This window comes from Fukomys damarensis, unplaced genomic scaffold, assembly GCF_012274545.1.
Source record: "Fukomys damarensis isolate Sample0158 unplaced genomic scaffold, DMR_v1.0_HiC HiC_scaffold_24, whole genome shotgun sequence".
NCBI lineage: Eukaryota > Metazoa > Chordata > Mammalia > Rodentia > Bathyergidae > Fukomys > Fukomys damarensis.
In genome coordinates this window covers 11,025,016-11,038,708 of record NW_022900936.1, presented here as the reverse complement: position 1 = coordinate 11,038,708, position 13,693 = coordinate 11,025,016, and the positions used below count along the sequence as shown (strand labels likewise).

Below are 13,693 nucleotides of genomic sequence, written 5' to 3'. Positions count from 1 at the left end.
TGAAATCTCTTCCCACCCGTACCTTCAAGCTTCTGAAACATAGAAATGGCTTCACTCGGGTATTGGAACGAGGCAGTGTCACCCTAGTGTGGAGGCCACACGTATTTGTGAACAGGATTAAGTGAACCACACTCAAGCTGTAAGAGGAGGAGAAAGAACTCATCCTTGATTCAACACAGGCCTGGGCCGGGCAGCCAGGATATGCCACGGAGGTTAATAATACAAGAAAATCATTCTCATGACTTTGGTCGGTTACTCCCAGGCACCTTAGCCTTTGCAGATGAAGAACTAAATATTTTTTTATTAAATTAAATTTATCCTTAAGAAGTTAAAAAAAAAAAAAAAGCCAGGCGTGGTGGTTCACGCCTATAATCCCAGCACTCAGGAGGCTGAGGCAGGAGGATCGCTGTGAGTTGGAGACCAGTCTGGGCTACACAGTGAGTTCCAGGCCAGTCACAACTACATAGTGAGACCCTGTCTCAAAAAACCAAAAAAAAAAAAACAAAAAAATGTATGCCTTAAAATATAAAAATTCAGGTTCCTGCTGAAAATGTTCCATGCAATCGGAGTATCGCAGGAGTTGGGTCTAACTCCACACGCTGCTTCTTTGCAACGAGCTGTGGCCGGGGCCTTGAGCTCTGTGTGCTTGCTTTGACTTGCCGAGCATCAGCTGCATTTCTGGGTCCGATTTCCTAGCTAAGCCTGATGTCTCCTCCATTTGCTTTCCCTCGTGGAGTATATGAACACCTCTCTTGGGCAAGGCCTTACTCCAGTGTGGTGTTGGCACGCGATCAGTGCTCAGGGCATCTAGGCTGCCGACCCTGCTGTGAAAGTGTGTGTGTGACCTGAGAAGGTGGCCGCTGGGGTCATTTGGGCACTTGGGATCCAGAATGGGCCCAGTGCAGGCCCCAGAGCTGTGCACCAGCTGCATACGTACCCCTTTCTAAACGGAATGACCTCAGCTCCGGGGATCAGCTGCTGCCCCACGCTTGTGTCCCTCTGTAGTCTGCCAAGCTTATTTCCCCCTCCTCCTGACAAGCGTGGTCCACCTTCGTAGTCCTGTATGATATCATCTGCCTCTGTACTGCTTCCCCGTTTCTTGCCAGTGCTTGAATGACCATGTGTAAGTGTTTTTCGTGTTCGTCTTGTTTTCACACAACCCTGTAAGAGAAGTACAATCGTTTCCAATTTACCGGTGGGGAAATGGAATCTCGGAAGAATTAACTGTGATTGGGTGAAAATGGATCTTCCTACTGTTCTGTGGTACTTCTCTCCCTTCCTTATCTTATTGAGTGTGATATGCCTCCTCCCAATTTGAGGACATTGTCTGTTGTCTTTAAGTCCTTGTGCTTTGGATAATGTCGATGCAAATAGAAAATGTCAATTTTACTGCGTGTCGTGAGCACACGTCTTATTAATTTGATGAGTATGCCACTCCTGTTTGTAATGATCCATGTATTATATCCTAGTTCTCCCTTTATATTCAGTTTGAAGATTTTTTGCCAATTTTGAATTGAAAAAATACAGCATGGTTGCCCTTGTGAATTCATGAAGCACGCCTTCAAAGAGGCACTCCTTGTCTCTGCCGCATAGTTGGAAGCCATAACCTTCGGGGCCCTTTCCAGTTCTCTCTTCTGGGCCGGTTTATCTTTCTGCTCTCTGGCACTTACATATCACAGAGCAGTGAGTGCCTCTCGGGGCTTAGTCATTCTGCACAGTTTACTCTTTCATCACCAAACCTTCCAGCCACTTCTAATTAAAAGGATTGTGTGCTGCAGATATGCTGCCAAGCTAAGGGAGAAGTGTTAGCATTGCCCATTATGGAGCCAGTGCCATTTAGGGTTTCCGAGGAGCCCTAACTGTTGCACGTCGGCAGATCCTCCTAGTCTTACTCTGGAGGTGGTGAGGAAGCAGCTTCCAGTGGGGTGGGGTCCATTTGCATGCCACAGGCAGCATTCAGGAGAAGGTGGACGGCTTCCTCTGTCACCTTCAGCCTTGGCATAACATCCGGGTGCTCACACGTGGTGGTCCAGACTGGGGAAAGCTGCCTGCTCAGGAAGAGAAGAACAGGACCTTTTGCTCCACGGGAATGTGTGGCCCATGTTATGCTGAGCGGGGTGACAGAACGCTCCATGTGGCTCGTCCCAGGGCTCCTGGCCAGAACGGGGACCTAAGGGCTAAAGGGTTGGGAGTGGCAGGGGACTGCGCTGAGCCTGGCAGTCCTGGATGGTGAGGAATATTTCGATCCTTTTTAACCCAGAGACTCAGGGAGTTTTCAGAACCCTAACAAAAACCTTAAAGAGCTACAAGGGTGTCCTTAAAGTCCTTTTAGGATAGTAATGCAATGCTTATGACGTTCAAAGAAATCAAATTCGTCAGCAGAGATTTGGACTAAAATTACTTGTGCTCATCAGCAGTTTGTGAAGTCGTAGAGCACTCGATTATGAAAATAGAACAAAAACGCACATCCGGTTTATCCTGGCTCCTCTGGTTAATCACACTCTGAACAAGCTGCGCTGTGTCGTGGGAGGGGTCATTCAGAAAGCATCCTGACTCCACAGCATGCCCGGTTCAACTCATTCAGCCCGCGTCTTTACCCTATGGTTGATAGGGGCACCTCGTTATGATCCAAATGGGTTTTGCATTGTAGGGGTGTTGAGGGAAGGGAGTAAGGGGCTCAGCACAGGAACCTCTTCTTTTGGGGAGCTGTTTGCTTTCCAGGCCAACAAAGAATAGTGTAGGAAAGTTTGATTTGGAGACCCAGCTACAAGGCTTAGAGCACAGTAGACCCTCGAGTTACAACCACACTGACGTATGAACAACTTGGGTTAGTTAGGTTGATGGAAGGGTCACCTGCCTCTTGTTAGCTACAGCCTGTGCCCAGGTGAACATCCTGATCCCAGCTGTACTGACTTAGTTACAACCAGCCCTCGGGAACCGATCCTGTTCCTACGTCAAGGGTTCGCTGTGTTTGTTTTCTTGGTGGTGCTGGGTTTGAACTAGATCCCCAAGCACATGGAGTTTATGGTATTAAATGTGATTCTTACAGTGTCTACACATATCTTTGCTCATTACATTCGTGAAGGTGGATGACTTTCTTGTGACTTCATCAGCTGCACAGGACCTGCTGGAGGAGTCACAGGGACCTAGCCAGGGTTGCTTCTCACCACCTAACAGGCTCCTCTTTTGATGGCGTCATTTTCACCCTGCAGAGAATGTGTTCACCGAAGGCCCTTCGTTCTTTTAAGAGTGGTATTGAAATGACAACTTAAAGCCAATGAGACAGAACTGTTATGACTTTTCTTTGCAAAGTGAGATTCTCTTAGAAAACCGAAAGATAGCTTTGGAGAAAAAGATTTTTAAAAAAAAGTTGGCAACCAAGCCAACTAAGATTATTTTCTGGGGCTTATTAGTAGGTATATTCGCAATTGGATGTCATGTATAAAATTACACAAAAGAATTTTCAAAAATATTATGAGACAGTATAATAGTGTCCCATAAAAGAAGGATTATAGAATAAGAAAATAGAGTGGTCCCAGAACTCAGGCAAGACAGACCCTCTTCAGTTTGAAGTGACCCTGGCATCCATTTTTCATATCTGGACCTACCGCCTGTTTTCTTGCTGAACAGTTTCGTAGCTTATGACCTTCGTTGCATGTTTTTACATGTTATGGAGGGTTGCCCTTGTTACAATCTTAAAGGATGGAAATGTTCCTCAAGGAGACGAATGACTTCCTTTCTCTAGTGCTTGGGTAAATAGCAGGTATTCTAGAAATGTTTAGTGAAAGGAGACTGAGGGCATTTTTTAAAAAATTGAATTTATTGGTACATTCTAGGTATACAGTACAGTTACATTCATTACTGGGATCTTGTACCTTTACATGCCAGGTCTTGGTTCTCATTTTTTTCCCTTGTCCCCACCCTCCCTTCACCCCCTCGTCCCCTCCCCACCTTCAAACACTTTAATTCCATTTTTACATTTTCTCATATTTTTTTCCTTTTCCCTTATTCCCCTTTCCCTATCCTTCTCACTGTCCCTACATCTTTGGTCCTTTTATTCCTATTTCATGTTGCTAATTGTCCCATTAGGATCTTGAGTACTATTTCAGTTTTTCACACCAGAGAAACTATTCGGTATTTGCATATGTGTGACTTATTTACTTCACTTAGGAGTATATCCTCACAATGTACCCATTTAATTATGAATGAATCTACTTTCTCATTCTTTATGGCTGAGTAGTATTCCATTTTATAGAAAAACCAAATCTTTATCCAGTTTCCAACTGATGGACAGATGGGCTGTTTCCAGGTTTCAGCTATTACAAACTGTGCTGCTACAAACATGGGTGTGCATATATCACTGTGATATGATTCTTTCAGTTGTTTTGGAAAGATGCCCAACAGAGGGATGGCTGAGTCAAACGGAACCTCTAATCCTAGTTCTTTGAGGTATCTCCATATGACTTCCATAGTGGTTGCACCAGTCTGGTGCAACCATAGTGCATACCATAGTGGTATGCAACCAGTCACCAACAATGGAGAAGGATTTCTTTCTCCCAACAACCATGCCAACATTTGTTGTTATGTGATTTCTTGATAGCGGCCATTCTTTGTGGGTTGAGGTGAAATCTCAGTGTTGTTTTCATCTGCATCTCTTGAATGACCAGTGATGTGGAGCATTTTTTCGTGTATTTACTTGCTGCTTTTATTTCTTTGTCTGATAAATGTCTGTTCATTTCAGATGCCCATTTTGGAAGTGGGTCTTTATATTTGGGGGCGCTGGTTGTTTTGAGTTCTTTATATATTTTGATAATAGTCCTTTGTCTGAGGAGCAGCTGGTAAAAAGTTTTTCCCACATTGTAGTTTGTCTCTTAGTTCTGTTGATGGTTTCTTTTGCAGTGCAGAAGCTTTTTAATAAGATGAGATCCCAGTTGTTGATTCTTTCTGCTAGTTCCCGTGCTACTGAGGATTTGTTCATAAAGTCTTTTCCTATGCCAATGTCTTCCAGAGTTGTGCCTAACTTATCTTCCATCAAGTTTAGTGTTTCTTTTTTTATATTTAGATCTTTAATCCACTTGGATTTTAATTTAGTGCATGGTGACAGATAAGGGTCTAATTTTTTTTAATCCTTTGCAGGTTGAGATCCAGTTTTTCCAACACCATTTATTAAAGAGGCCATCTTTCCTCCAGTGGGGACTGTCACCTCCTTTGTCAAAGATGAGGTAGCTGAGTGCATCTGGAGTTGTTTTTGTGTCTTCCAGTCTGTTCCACTGATCCTCAGGTCTGTTTCTTTGCCATTACCATGCTGTTTTAATCACAGTGGCCTTGTAGTATAGTTTCAAATTGGGAATTGTTATACCTCCTGCCATGTGTCTGTTGCCTAGGATGGCTTTTGCTATTCTAGGTCTCTTGTGGTTCCAAATGAATTTTTGGATTCTTCTTTCTAGTTCTGTGAAGTATAGTGTTGGGATTTCAATTGGTATTGCATTGAATCTGTATAGTAGTTTTGGTAGTATAGCCATTTTCACTATGTTGATTCTTCCTACCCAGGAGCAGGGGATATCTTTCCATTTTCTTATCTCCTCCTCGATTTCTTTTTTCAAAGTGCTGTAGTTTTCAGTATAGAGGTCTTTTGCTTCTTTTGTTAGATTGATTCCCAGATACTTCATTTTTTTGGATGCTATTGTGAAGGCAATTGTTTCCCTAATTTCTTTCTCAGTGAGTCTGTTGTTTGTGTACAAGAAGGCTATTGATTTTTGGGTGTTGACCTTATATCCAGCTACTCTGCTAAAAGTGTCAATTAAGCCGAGAAGTCTTTTGGTAGAGTTTTTTGGGTCTTCAATGTAGAGTATCATATCATCAGCAAATAATGACAGTTTAACTTCTTCCTTTCCTACCTTTATTGCTTTAATTTCTTTCTCTTTTCTAATTGCTGTGGCTAATGTTTCCAGAACTATATTGAAGAGGACTGGTTAATAGTGGGCATCCTTGTCTTGTTCCTGATTTTAACGTGAAGGTTTTCAGTTTTTGGCCATTTAATATGATGTTGGCTGTTGGTTTTTCATAGATAGCCTTTATTAATTTGAGACATAGACCATCTATTCCAATTTTTTGCAGGGTTTTTATCATGAATGAGTGTTGAACTTGTCAAATGCTTTTTCTGCATCTATTGAAAGGATCATGTGGTTCTTGTCCTTGACTTTGTTAATATAGTCTATTATTGAGGGCATTTTTTAAAGGTTACTTTTGGCTGGGATTCAAGGAAAGGGGGTATCTTTATTACTCTCCAGTGGCCGGGACAAAACACTCAACTTTTATTTTAATCGTTTTTAGGGTATTCAGTCCATAGTCACCTGGCAGAAGGGCTTGCGTTGGAGGAAGCTGTTCATCCCTGGAAGCCAGGCAGCAGGAGAGAAGGGAGGAGCTACAGATAAGACCACACCCGTCCGGGCCACATACCCAGTGACCTACCTCCATCAGGCCCTGTCTTCTACTAGCAGATTCTGCTCTGAACCTTCAGTGGGTTCATGCACTGATGTATATAACGCCCCCTGGTCTAATCACCTTCCAAAAGCTCAGCTTTGGAACACATGAGCCTTTGGGAGGACATTTTAGACCTAAACCACAGTAAGGAGTTGTTTGGATTTTATGATTTTGCATATCCTTCCCTTACCTCATGCTTAGCATAGCTGATGTGACTACAGCAAAGTCTTTAGGCTGAAGGATGATGAGATTCATTGGCACACATTCCTAGGGAGGTGGGGCTGGACCCACATTCTCCAAATCAGTGAATCACTGCTCTGCGCCAAGACCCAGAGAATAGATCACCCCAGCAGTGGCGGGGAGTTGGGGCATGTGAGGTGGCAGGTGACCTGCCGTGGCTTTCACTGGTGTCTTGCACAACCTGTAACACAGGTCTGTTCTTCACCTGATGTTTTTCAGGGGCCATCAACTTTCTCCGCTCCCTGCTGGAACCGGATCCTGTGAAGAGGCCAAATATTCAGCAAGCCCTGGCAAATCGCTGGCTCAATGAGAATTACACAGGCAAAGTGCCCTGTAACATCACCTATCCCAACAGGTAATGTGGTGCACCCAGAGGGACTCCTTCCCGGGCAAGAGCGGGCCAGCCCACTGCCCTGAGGAGTTCTGGCCAGGAAGCTGTTCCTGACTCGAGTCAAAGTGACCATTACTCTTGGCTGTCCTTCCTCACCTCCACCCTACATGGCCACAGCCAGGCCGGTCTCCATGTGGGAGAGGAAGTGTAGATGGTGCCACAGCGCGTGGTTGTGCAGAGGGCCAGTGGAGGCTGAAATCCAGGCCACATTCCCCATGCCAACCCTGGTTCGAACCCATGTTCCCTGAGGGACACCTCTTTCCTGTTCCCATGAAGGGACTATTTAGAGAAACTGTGGCCTGAGTGTGTGTGTGTGTGTGTGTGTGTGTGTGTGTGTGTTTGTGTTTTCCAGGCCTGTAAAGGGAACAGAATACCTTATAATTTTTGTTGCAGTGATTTTAGGAAAATTTAAAGTCCTAAACTCTTAATTAAAAAAAGCAAAGTTTCTTCTCAAACTACCCTTACTTAGATTTCTGCTGCTTCATTGGGACAGTTCTTTCAACCCCAAGCCTCCTTCCTAAAGTGTTGCAGGCAAGAAGAAAGCTTAGGAATTATTGAGACTGGGTTTCCCTGGAGACTTGCTGGAGCGGCTTTTCCTCTCAGTGACCTGGCAGTGGGACACAAGACAGGGCCTATGGATTGGAACCTGCAGCACAGGGCCACCAAGGGGCTTTCATGAGGCCCATGCTTTATCCAGTTGTAGACTGGAGTTGAAAATGAGTCCAGGGAAACACTTTCTGTGCTTTTCTTCTGCTCGCTTGGCATTGTGCTAACCAACCTGAGTAAGAGAATAAAGACCCTCGCTTTAGCTTCTGTAGAGCAGACACAGTGGTGTTACTGGCAAGAGTGGGTTCTTGCTTTAATGATAATGGAAATTAAGACTAACGTGAATTTGCAGGGGGAAAAAAAACCCTTTCATTAAAAGTGAGAGAAAATATGGGGCTGGGAATTTAGCTCAGTGATTCCACCGCCTGCCTTGTAAGCACAAAGTCCCCAGTTTGATCCCTGGTACCAAAAAAAAAAAAAAAAAAAAAAAAAGTAAGGGGAAGTACAGCTCTAACAAAGATCATGCCAGCCCCCTGACAAGCAAAGTAAAAGGAAATAAGGAAAATTTCTGCCCCTGTAGGAGCTGGATTGGCCCACTAGCCAAAGCGGGAGACCGGCTTTTCAGGATTAGCCAAGGTGGGCCAAGGTCCCATGCATTATTATCTCAGCCCTGGTTTTGTAGTTTGGGTTGAACCCTTGTGACTTGAGGGATTTGATTCCCAGAGGACTAATCCTCCTGACTTAGAGGGCAGCCTTGCTCATGTGAAGCTCTGCCTATCCACGGTAACCACAGATGTAGGGCAGTGGAGATTCTGGGCATGGCTGAATGTCCCTGTAAATCTCTTACCCTAAGGTAGGGTGGCTGAATTTGGGCTAACAAACCTTGTTTAGCCAACTGCTTCTAGTCAGACACTCCTCAGATGACTGGTGCTTCATGCAGAACAGAGCAGGAGCTGACCCAGAGTTTTACAAATGAAGGGCGAGCTTTGTTCTGCTTTAGTTATCTATTGGGCATTTGTAGTCCTGAGAGAAGCGTCGGCTTCTAGAAAAAGCCATTTTTAAGTTCCCGACTGCCTTGGAAGACGCAAATATGTTTTTAATACATAATAGATTAAAGTCCCAGGAGCTTTATCCTTTGTCCCAGTGGTGGCCTCTGACCGTCTTCAACTCTGTCACTTTGTCCCCTTGATGCTCCCTTTTGACCCCACTAGGCCAGGCCTGCATGTCTGCCTGACCTTGGATAAGAACACAGAACCACTGACCAAGGGGGCAGGTCGAGACTGAAAACCCAGGGAAGGGGTTTCCTCTGCCGTCCTGCTCCCAGAATGCCTGGGAAGCGCTGGAAACATCCACCAAGTGCATCAGAGCTGAACGCCCACTTCCCCAACCGGGACGGGCAGCAGGGCCTTGTCTTGGGGTGGAAGTTCCAGAACTTAAGGGGACACTCGGGTAGACATTCCCAGAGCCTGATCCACAATGCTGGACCCAGTGTATACACTCTGTGGCCACAGAGGAGGTGGTTTCGCTTGGTTGCCTTCTAGAATTCTAGCATTTGGCTCATGGGCGGTGATTTAGACAAAATCTAGATTACTTACGTTACCAAGGGAACCTGGAAATAGATTTGCTGTTTTCCAACACCTGCTCGATTTGGGCCAGTATCTGAAACAGACACCAGAAATACTATCCCCAACAAGAGTCAGAAAGCAGAGGCGAGGGCCATGCCTCATTGCCAGCGGATAGCGGCGTGTAGGTATGCTTTCTGTTAAAGGGGGCCGCTGGGGGCAGCCCAGTGAGTCATTGAGCTAATGAGATCACCATCTTAATGAGCAGTAATCAGTTCACTCCCCGCATGGCTCTTGAAGGAGGTGGTGCTGTGTCAGAAACTCAGTGAGCCTCTCCTCACCACCAATAGTGACTCCGCTGACACAGAATCAGGATGTGACATGTGACATGTGAGGTCTCACTTTGTAGCTCCTCCGAGGTTGTAGGTCGGCTTTGGCAGGTTAACCCTTAAACTCACCTTCCTACACTTGTTTTGCCACTTAGGCGATCTTTGTCTGTTAACTCGCTTTTTACTACAGGTTGATCAGCGTTCAGTTTTTAAGACCGGAAACGAGCATTCTAAACTGTTGGGAGAGGTACCTGTTCTTGACAATACTTTGAAAAATATTTCTCTTTAAGGCAAAAATGTACTTTTGACAATTTTTTTTTGTTTTACCCGCATATAGATAAAAGGAGAAAGAACATACAACCAAAAAAATATATATATATATTTTCTCTACAGAGTGAGGTGTAAGTTTCCCTACATTCCTAGTGTCGGGTTATGGTTTATATATGAAGTCCCCGCAGTCTCCCGTGCTCAGAGCTGGGGCTCTCCTCATCAATAGATCCTCTGGTGACTTCATAGCTGGACAGGCTGTTAGGAGCTGGGCCCCGCTGGAGGAGTGGTCATGGGCAGCCTGCCCTGGGAGAGGCTGTCTCGCTCTCTCTGGCTCTCTGGGTGTGAGTAGCGTTCCTCGGCCATGCTGTTTCTGCTGCTCTGCCTTGCAGACCATGGACTGAATCCTCTGAAAACTGAGCCAAAATAAACCTTTGCTCCTCTAAGTTGTATATGGCAGGTATTTTGTCCCAGTGACAAAGTTGATTAATACAACCAGATTTTAACTGTTTTAGTATATGTGCAGCCAAAGCAAGCACCAGATTTAATAATTTTAGATGTTGTCAATGTTTGCCTTTTGGAAAAGTAGAGAAGATAAAGTCCCTAAATTTACACTGATGTTCTGTAAAGGCTTCTCCTAGGAAGTCATTTGGATCTGAGCTGATGTCCACAAAGAAAGAGGAAAACAGCTGTAAGCATTAATTTTTTATAATAAATGTTCATGCCAGTCAGTCAACAGATGTTTTCTGGATGCCTGGCTGGCTGTGCTGATCCGGGCACAGACAATTTTACAGGGCTGCCCGGGCTGCCTTTTCCCGTCTTCCTGAAGGGATCTACACAGCTCCCCACCCCTCTAGTTAGCTGTGGAGGTGGGTGGGAGGAAAGCGTGTCATGGATAACATGGGACAGCATGAGACCAAAATGGTATAAAATGGGCCTACTGTGAATATGCTTAGTTCAAATTATACTTCGTGCGGCGGGACACCTTTCCATTCTCTGTATCATCCAAGTGGACAGATAGAACATGAATTCCACAACAGACATCGGAGAGCACCAAATATATACATTATTTATTGGAAAGTTTAAAATATGTATTAGTGTCTGTCAAGAGTGGATTGTCAGCCGACATTTGGCAGGACTCGCCTGGTTTTGGAGACAACACACATAAAAGGCAGTCTTGGGGTGTCTGACCCAGGGCATATCCGTTTTACCTGCAGCCCTCAATCCCTGCACCCCACACCCTCTCTCACCCTGGAGTCCCTGGCTCCAGGCAGTGGGCGGGGCTTAGGGAGTAAGGCCATGATCTGATTGGCCCGGGGCACAACTTCAGGTATGATCTGATTGGCTAGGGGTGGGGCCATTATCATTCCTACACTAGTGTTACCAGATATTTTTAAACAATTGCACCCGCCTGTGTTAAGCATTTTGGTGAGTGACTGCAGTCATCGTAATGCAAATAATTGTATTATTTCCTTAAAATTTTTTTCTTGGTGCTGGAGCTGGGATCCAGGTCCTCAAGCATACTAGCAAGTACCCTACTAGAGTTGTATCCCCAAACCATATTCTTTTAAATATGTTATGAATATCTTCTTCTAACCATAGCCATTTCATTCGCTTTCCCACATGTTACATAGAGTTTTATAATTTGGGGACAAACAGGAATGAGGACGCAGTTTCACTGTTGGTTGTGGATGGGTGTTGCAGCCCACCCTCAGTCCAGCCTAATGGAGGAGCTGCTGATAAAGGTTAACCCAACACAGTGGGTGATGCCCTTGGTCCCCTATCAGTGGATGGGGCAAGTTGGGCTCCTTCTCTTTCCAGTTATGGGGTACACTCTGGCACTTTTTCTGGGTGTTATGGCTCTGAGGTCCCATGAGAAATATCTTTAGCCCATTTGGTGCAGGTCGGGAGCTCTCCTTCCAGTCATGACTGCCCTCTGCTCACCCGTTCCCTACTTGTATCTCTCGGGATTTAGAGTGTTCTGTCTGACGATGTACCCCCATTACCAGTGCATGCGCCTGTAACCTTCACCCTGATTTCTTGTTCTTGGTAGCTATTCAGTGGGTCTATGGAGAGGCAGTGAGACTAGAGGTTTAGCACCCAGACTCCAGCCACACTGCATGGGTTTAGTTCTGGGGAGGCCACTTCCTGCCTCTGTGACCCTGCGCAAATTACTTCAGTTTCCTTGTCTGTAAAATGTTGATGCTGATAGTCCTTGCTCATAGGACTATCATGAGGGCTAAATGGATTTGTATTCTCTCTTCCTGGAACATCAGTTCCATGTGGCAAGGATTTGGTGGGTGAATGCAAGAAGGAGTATTTTTAGAATACCACTGTGAACGAGCTTCAGCCTTCCCCCTCTGAGAGCACCCCAATTTATAGCTGAGTACAGGCTCCCCAAATGGAGGAACTTGTGCATTCTCACAGATCCTCTAGTGGTCTGATTAGTTCCCGAATGCCTTCCCTGCCCAGCCCAAAGACAGGCTAAACGCGTGTTCCACCCGTGGCCAAGAAATATTCTGTGGAAAGGATGTCTAATTGGAAAGAAATTGGGGGCACAGTCGGGGAATTTGAATGTAATGGTATTAGATGCTATCTATTAAGATTTTACGGGCCAGGGATTTAGCTCAGTAGTTTCACTGCCTGCGCCTTGCAAGAGCAAGGGCCTGAGTTCAATCCCTGGTATCAAAAAAGAAAAGAAAAAAAAAAAAAGATTTTACTCGGAGTGTTGATGGCCTTGTGGCTCTTTAGGGGATGGCCTGGGGCTTTAAAACTGCACACTCAAGCATTTAGAAGTGAAATGGCATGATATCTATAATTTAAAATACTTTAGTCCCTGGGAAGTTGTTTTCTGGATCTTCCCAAGGAGGCCAAAAATCTGCAGATGCTCAATTTCCAAACATTACAATGGCACGGCGTTTGAATATGACCCATGCACGTCTTCCTCTGTACTTCAGTCACCTCCAGATTATTTGCAGTACTTCATACAAGGTACATAGTGGATATACTGTGTTGTTTAGAGAATGACAAGGAAAACGTCTTTACATGTGCAGTACACTTACAAAATTCTGCAAATAATTTCCATCCAGAGTTGGTTGGACTGCACAGATGAAGAACCCACAGAAACAGAGGGAGGGCCAGCTGTGCGCTGTTCCCTCCTCTCTGTGTACATGAAATCTTGTGTAAAAAGAAGTCAAGTGAACGTGTGAAGCTGATTGTCCACAGAGGCTTGCATGGGCCAGCCCAGTGCTGCTATGTTGTGAGCCCTTCCGTCGGCGTGGAGAGCTGACCATTTGTGACTGTCCGGCCCACAGGATTTCCCTGGAGGACCTGAGCCCGAGTGTGGTGCTACACATGACTGAGAAGCTGGGCTTCAAGAACAGTGATGTGATCAACACGGTGCTCTCCAACCGCGCCTGCCACACCCTCGCCATCTACTTCCTCTTAAACAAGAAACTCGAGCGCTACCTGTCAGGGGTAAGTGGGGCCTTCGGTCCAGGGTTGCCCAGTTGCTGACACTTGATCCAAACTGCTTATTTAACCGAAGGTGAGGCTGGGTTTCTTAAGTGTGGGATAAAATAGTAGCAAAACCTGCTTCTCAGGTAGTACTTTGAATCCAAGATGTTTTTCGTATTTTCAGTTAAGCCCTGGGGAGAATTGTGAGGAATTCAAGCCTCTTTTTCCTTCAGCTCAGTTGTCTGTTTTTGATCTGTGCCCTCTTAGCTCTTTGGTTCCCCATGTTAAAGAAACTGGGGACTTTGGTCATAACAGTTGAAGAGCAGTGCCTGTCAGGAATTCACCCTCAACCCTCAGTATCCAAGGTTCTGTATCAGAAGGAGTCAACCCACAACAGATCAATATATATATAAGTATAT

General features: G+C 45.2%; 1 protein-coding gene across 2 annotated transcripts in view; it reads left to right on the top strand.

Annotated features, from left to right (window-relative positions):
* Hunk (hormonally up-regulated Neu-associated kinase) overlaps nucleotides 1-13,693 on the top strand; it is a 103,251-nt gene that overhangs the window by 70,444 nt on the left and 19,114 nt on the right. For both annotated transcript variants that reach the window (XM_033768046.1, XM_033768045.1), the window contains exons 6-8: nucleotides 6,334-6,417; nucleotides 6,943-7,078; nucleotides 13,133-13,295. In XM_033768046.1, the coding sequence (XP_033623937.1) occupies nucleotides 6,334-6,417; nucleotides 6,943-7,078; nucleotides 13,133-13,295 (383 nt within the window). The remainder of the gene's footprint in view (nucleotides 1-6,333; nucleotides 6,418-6,942; nucleotides 7,079-13,132; nucleotides 13,296-13,693) is intronic.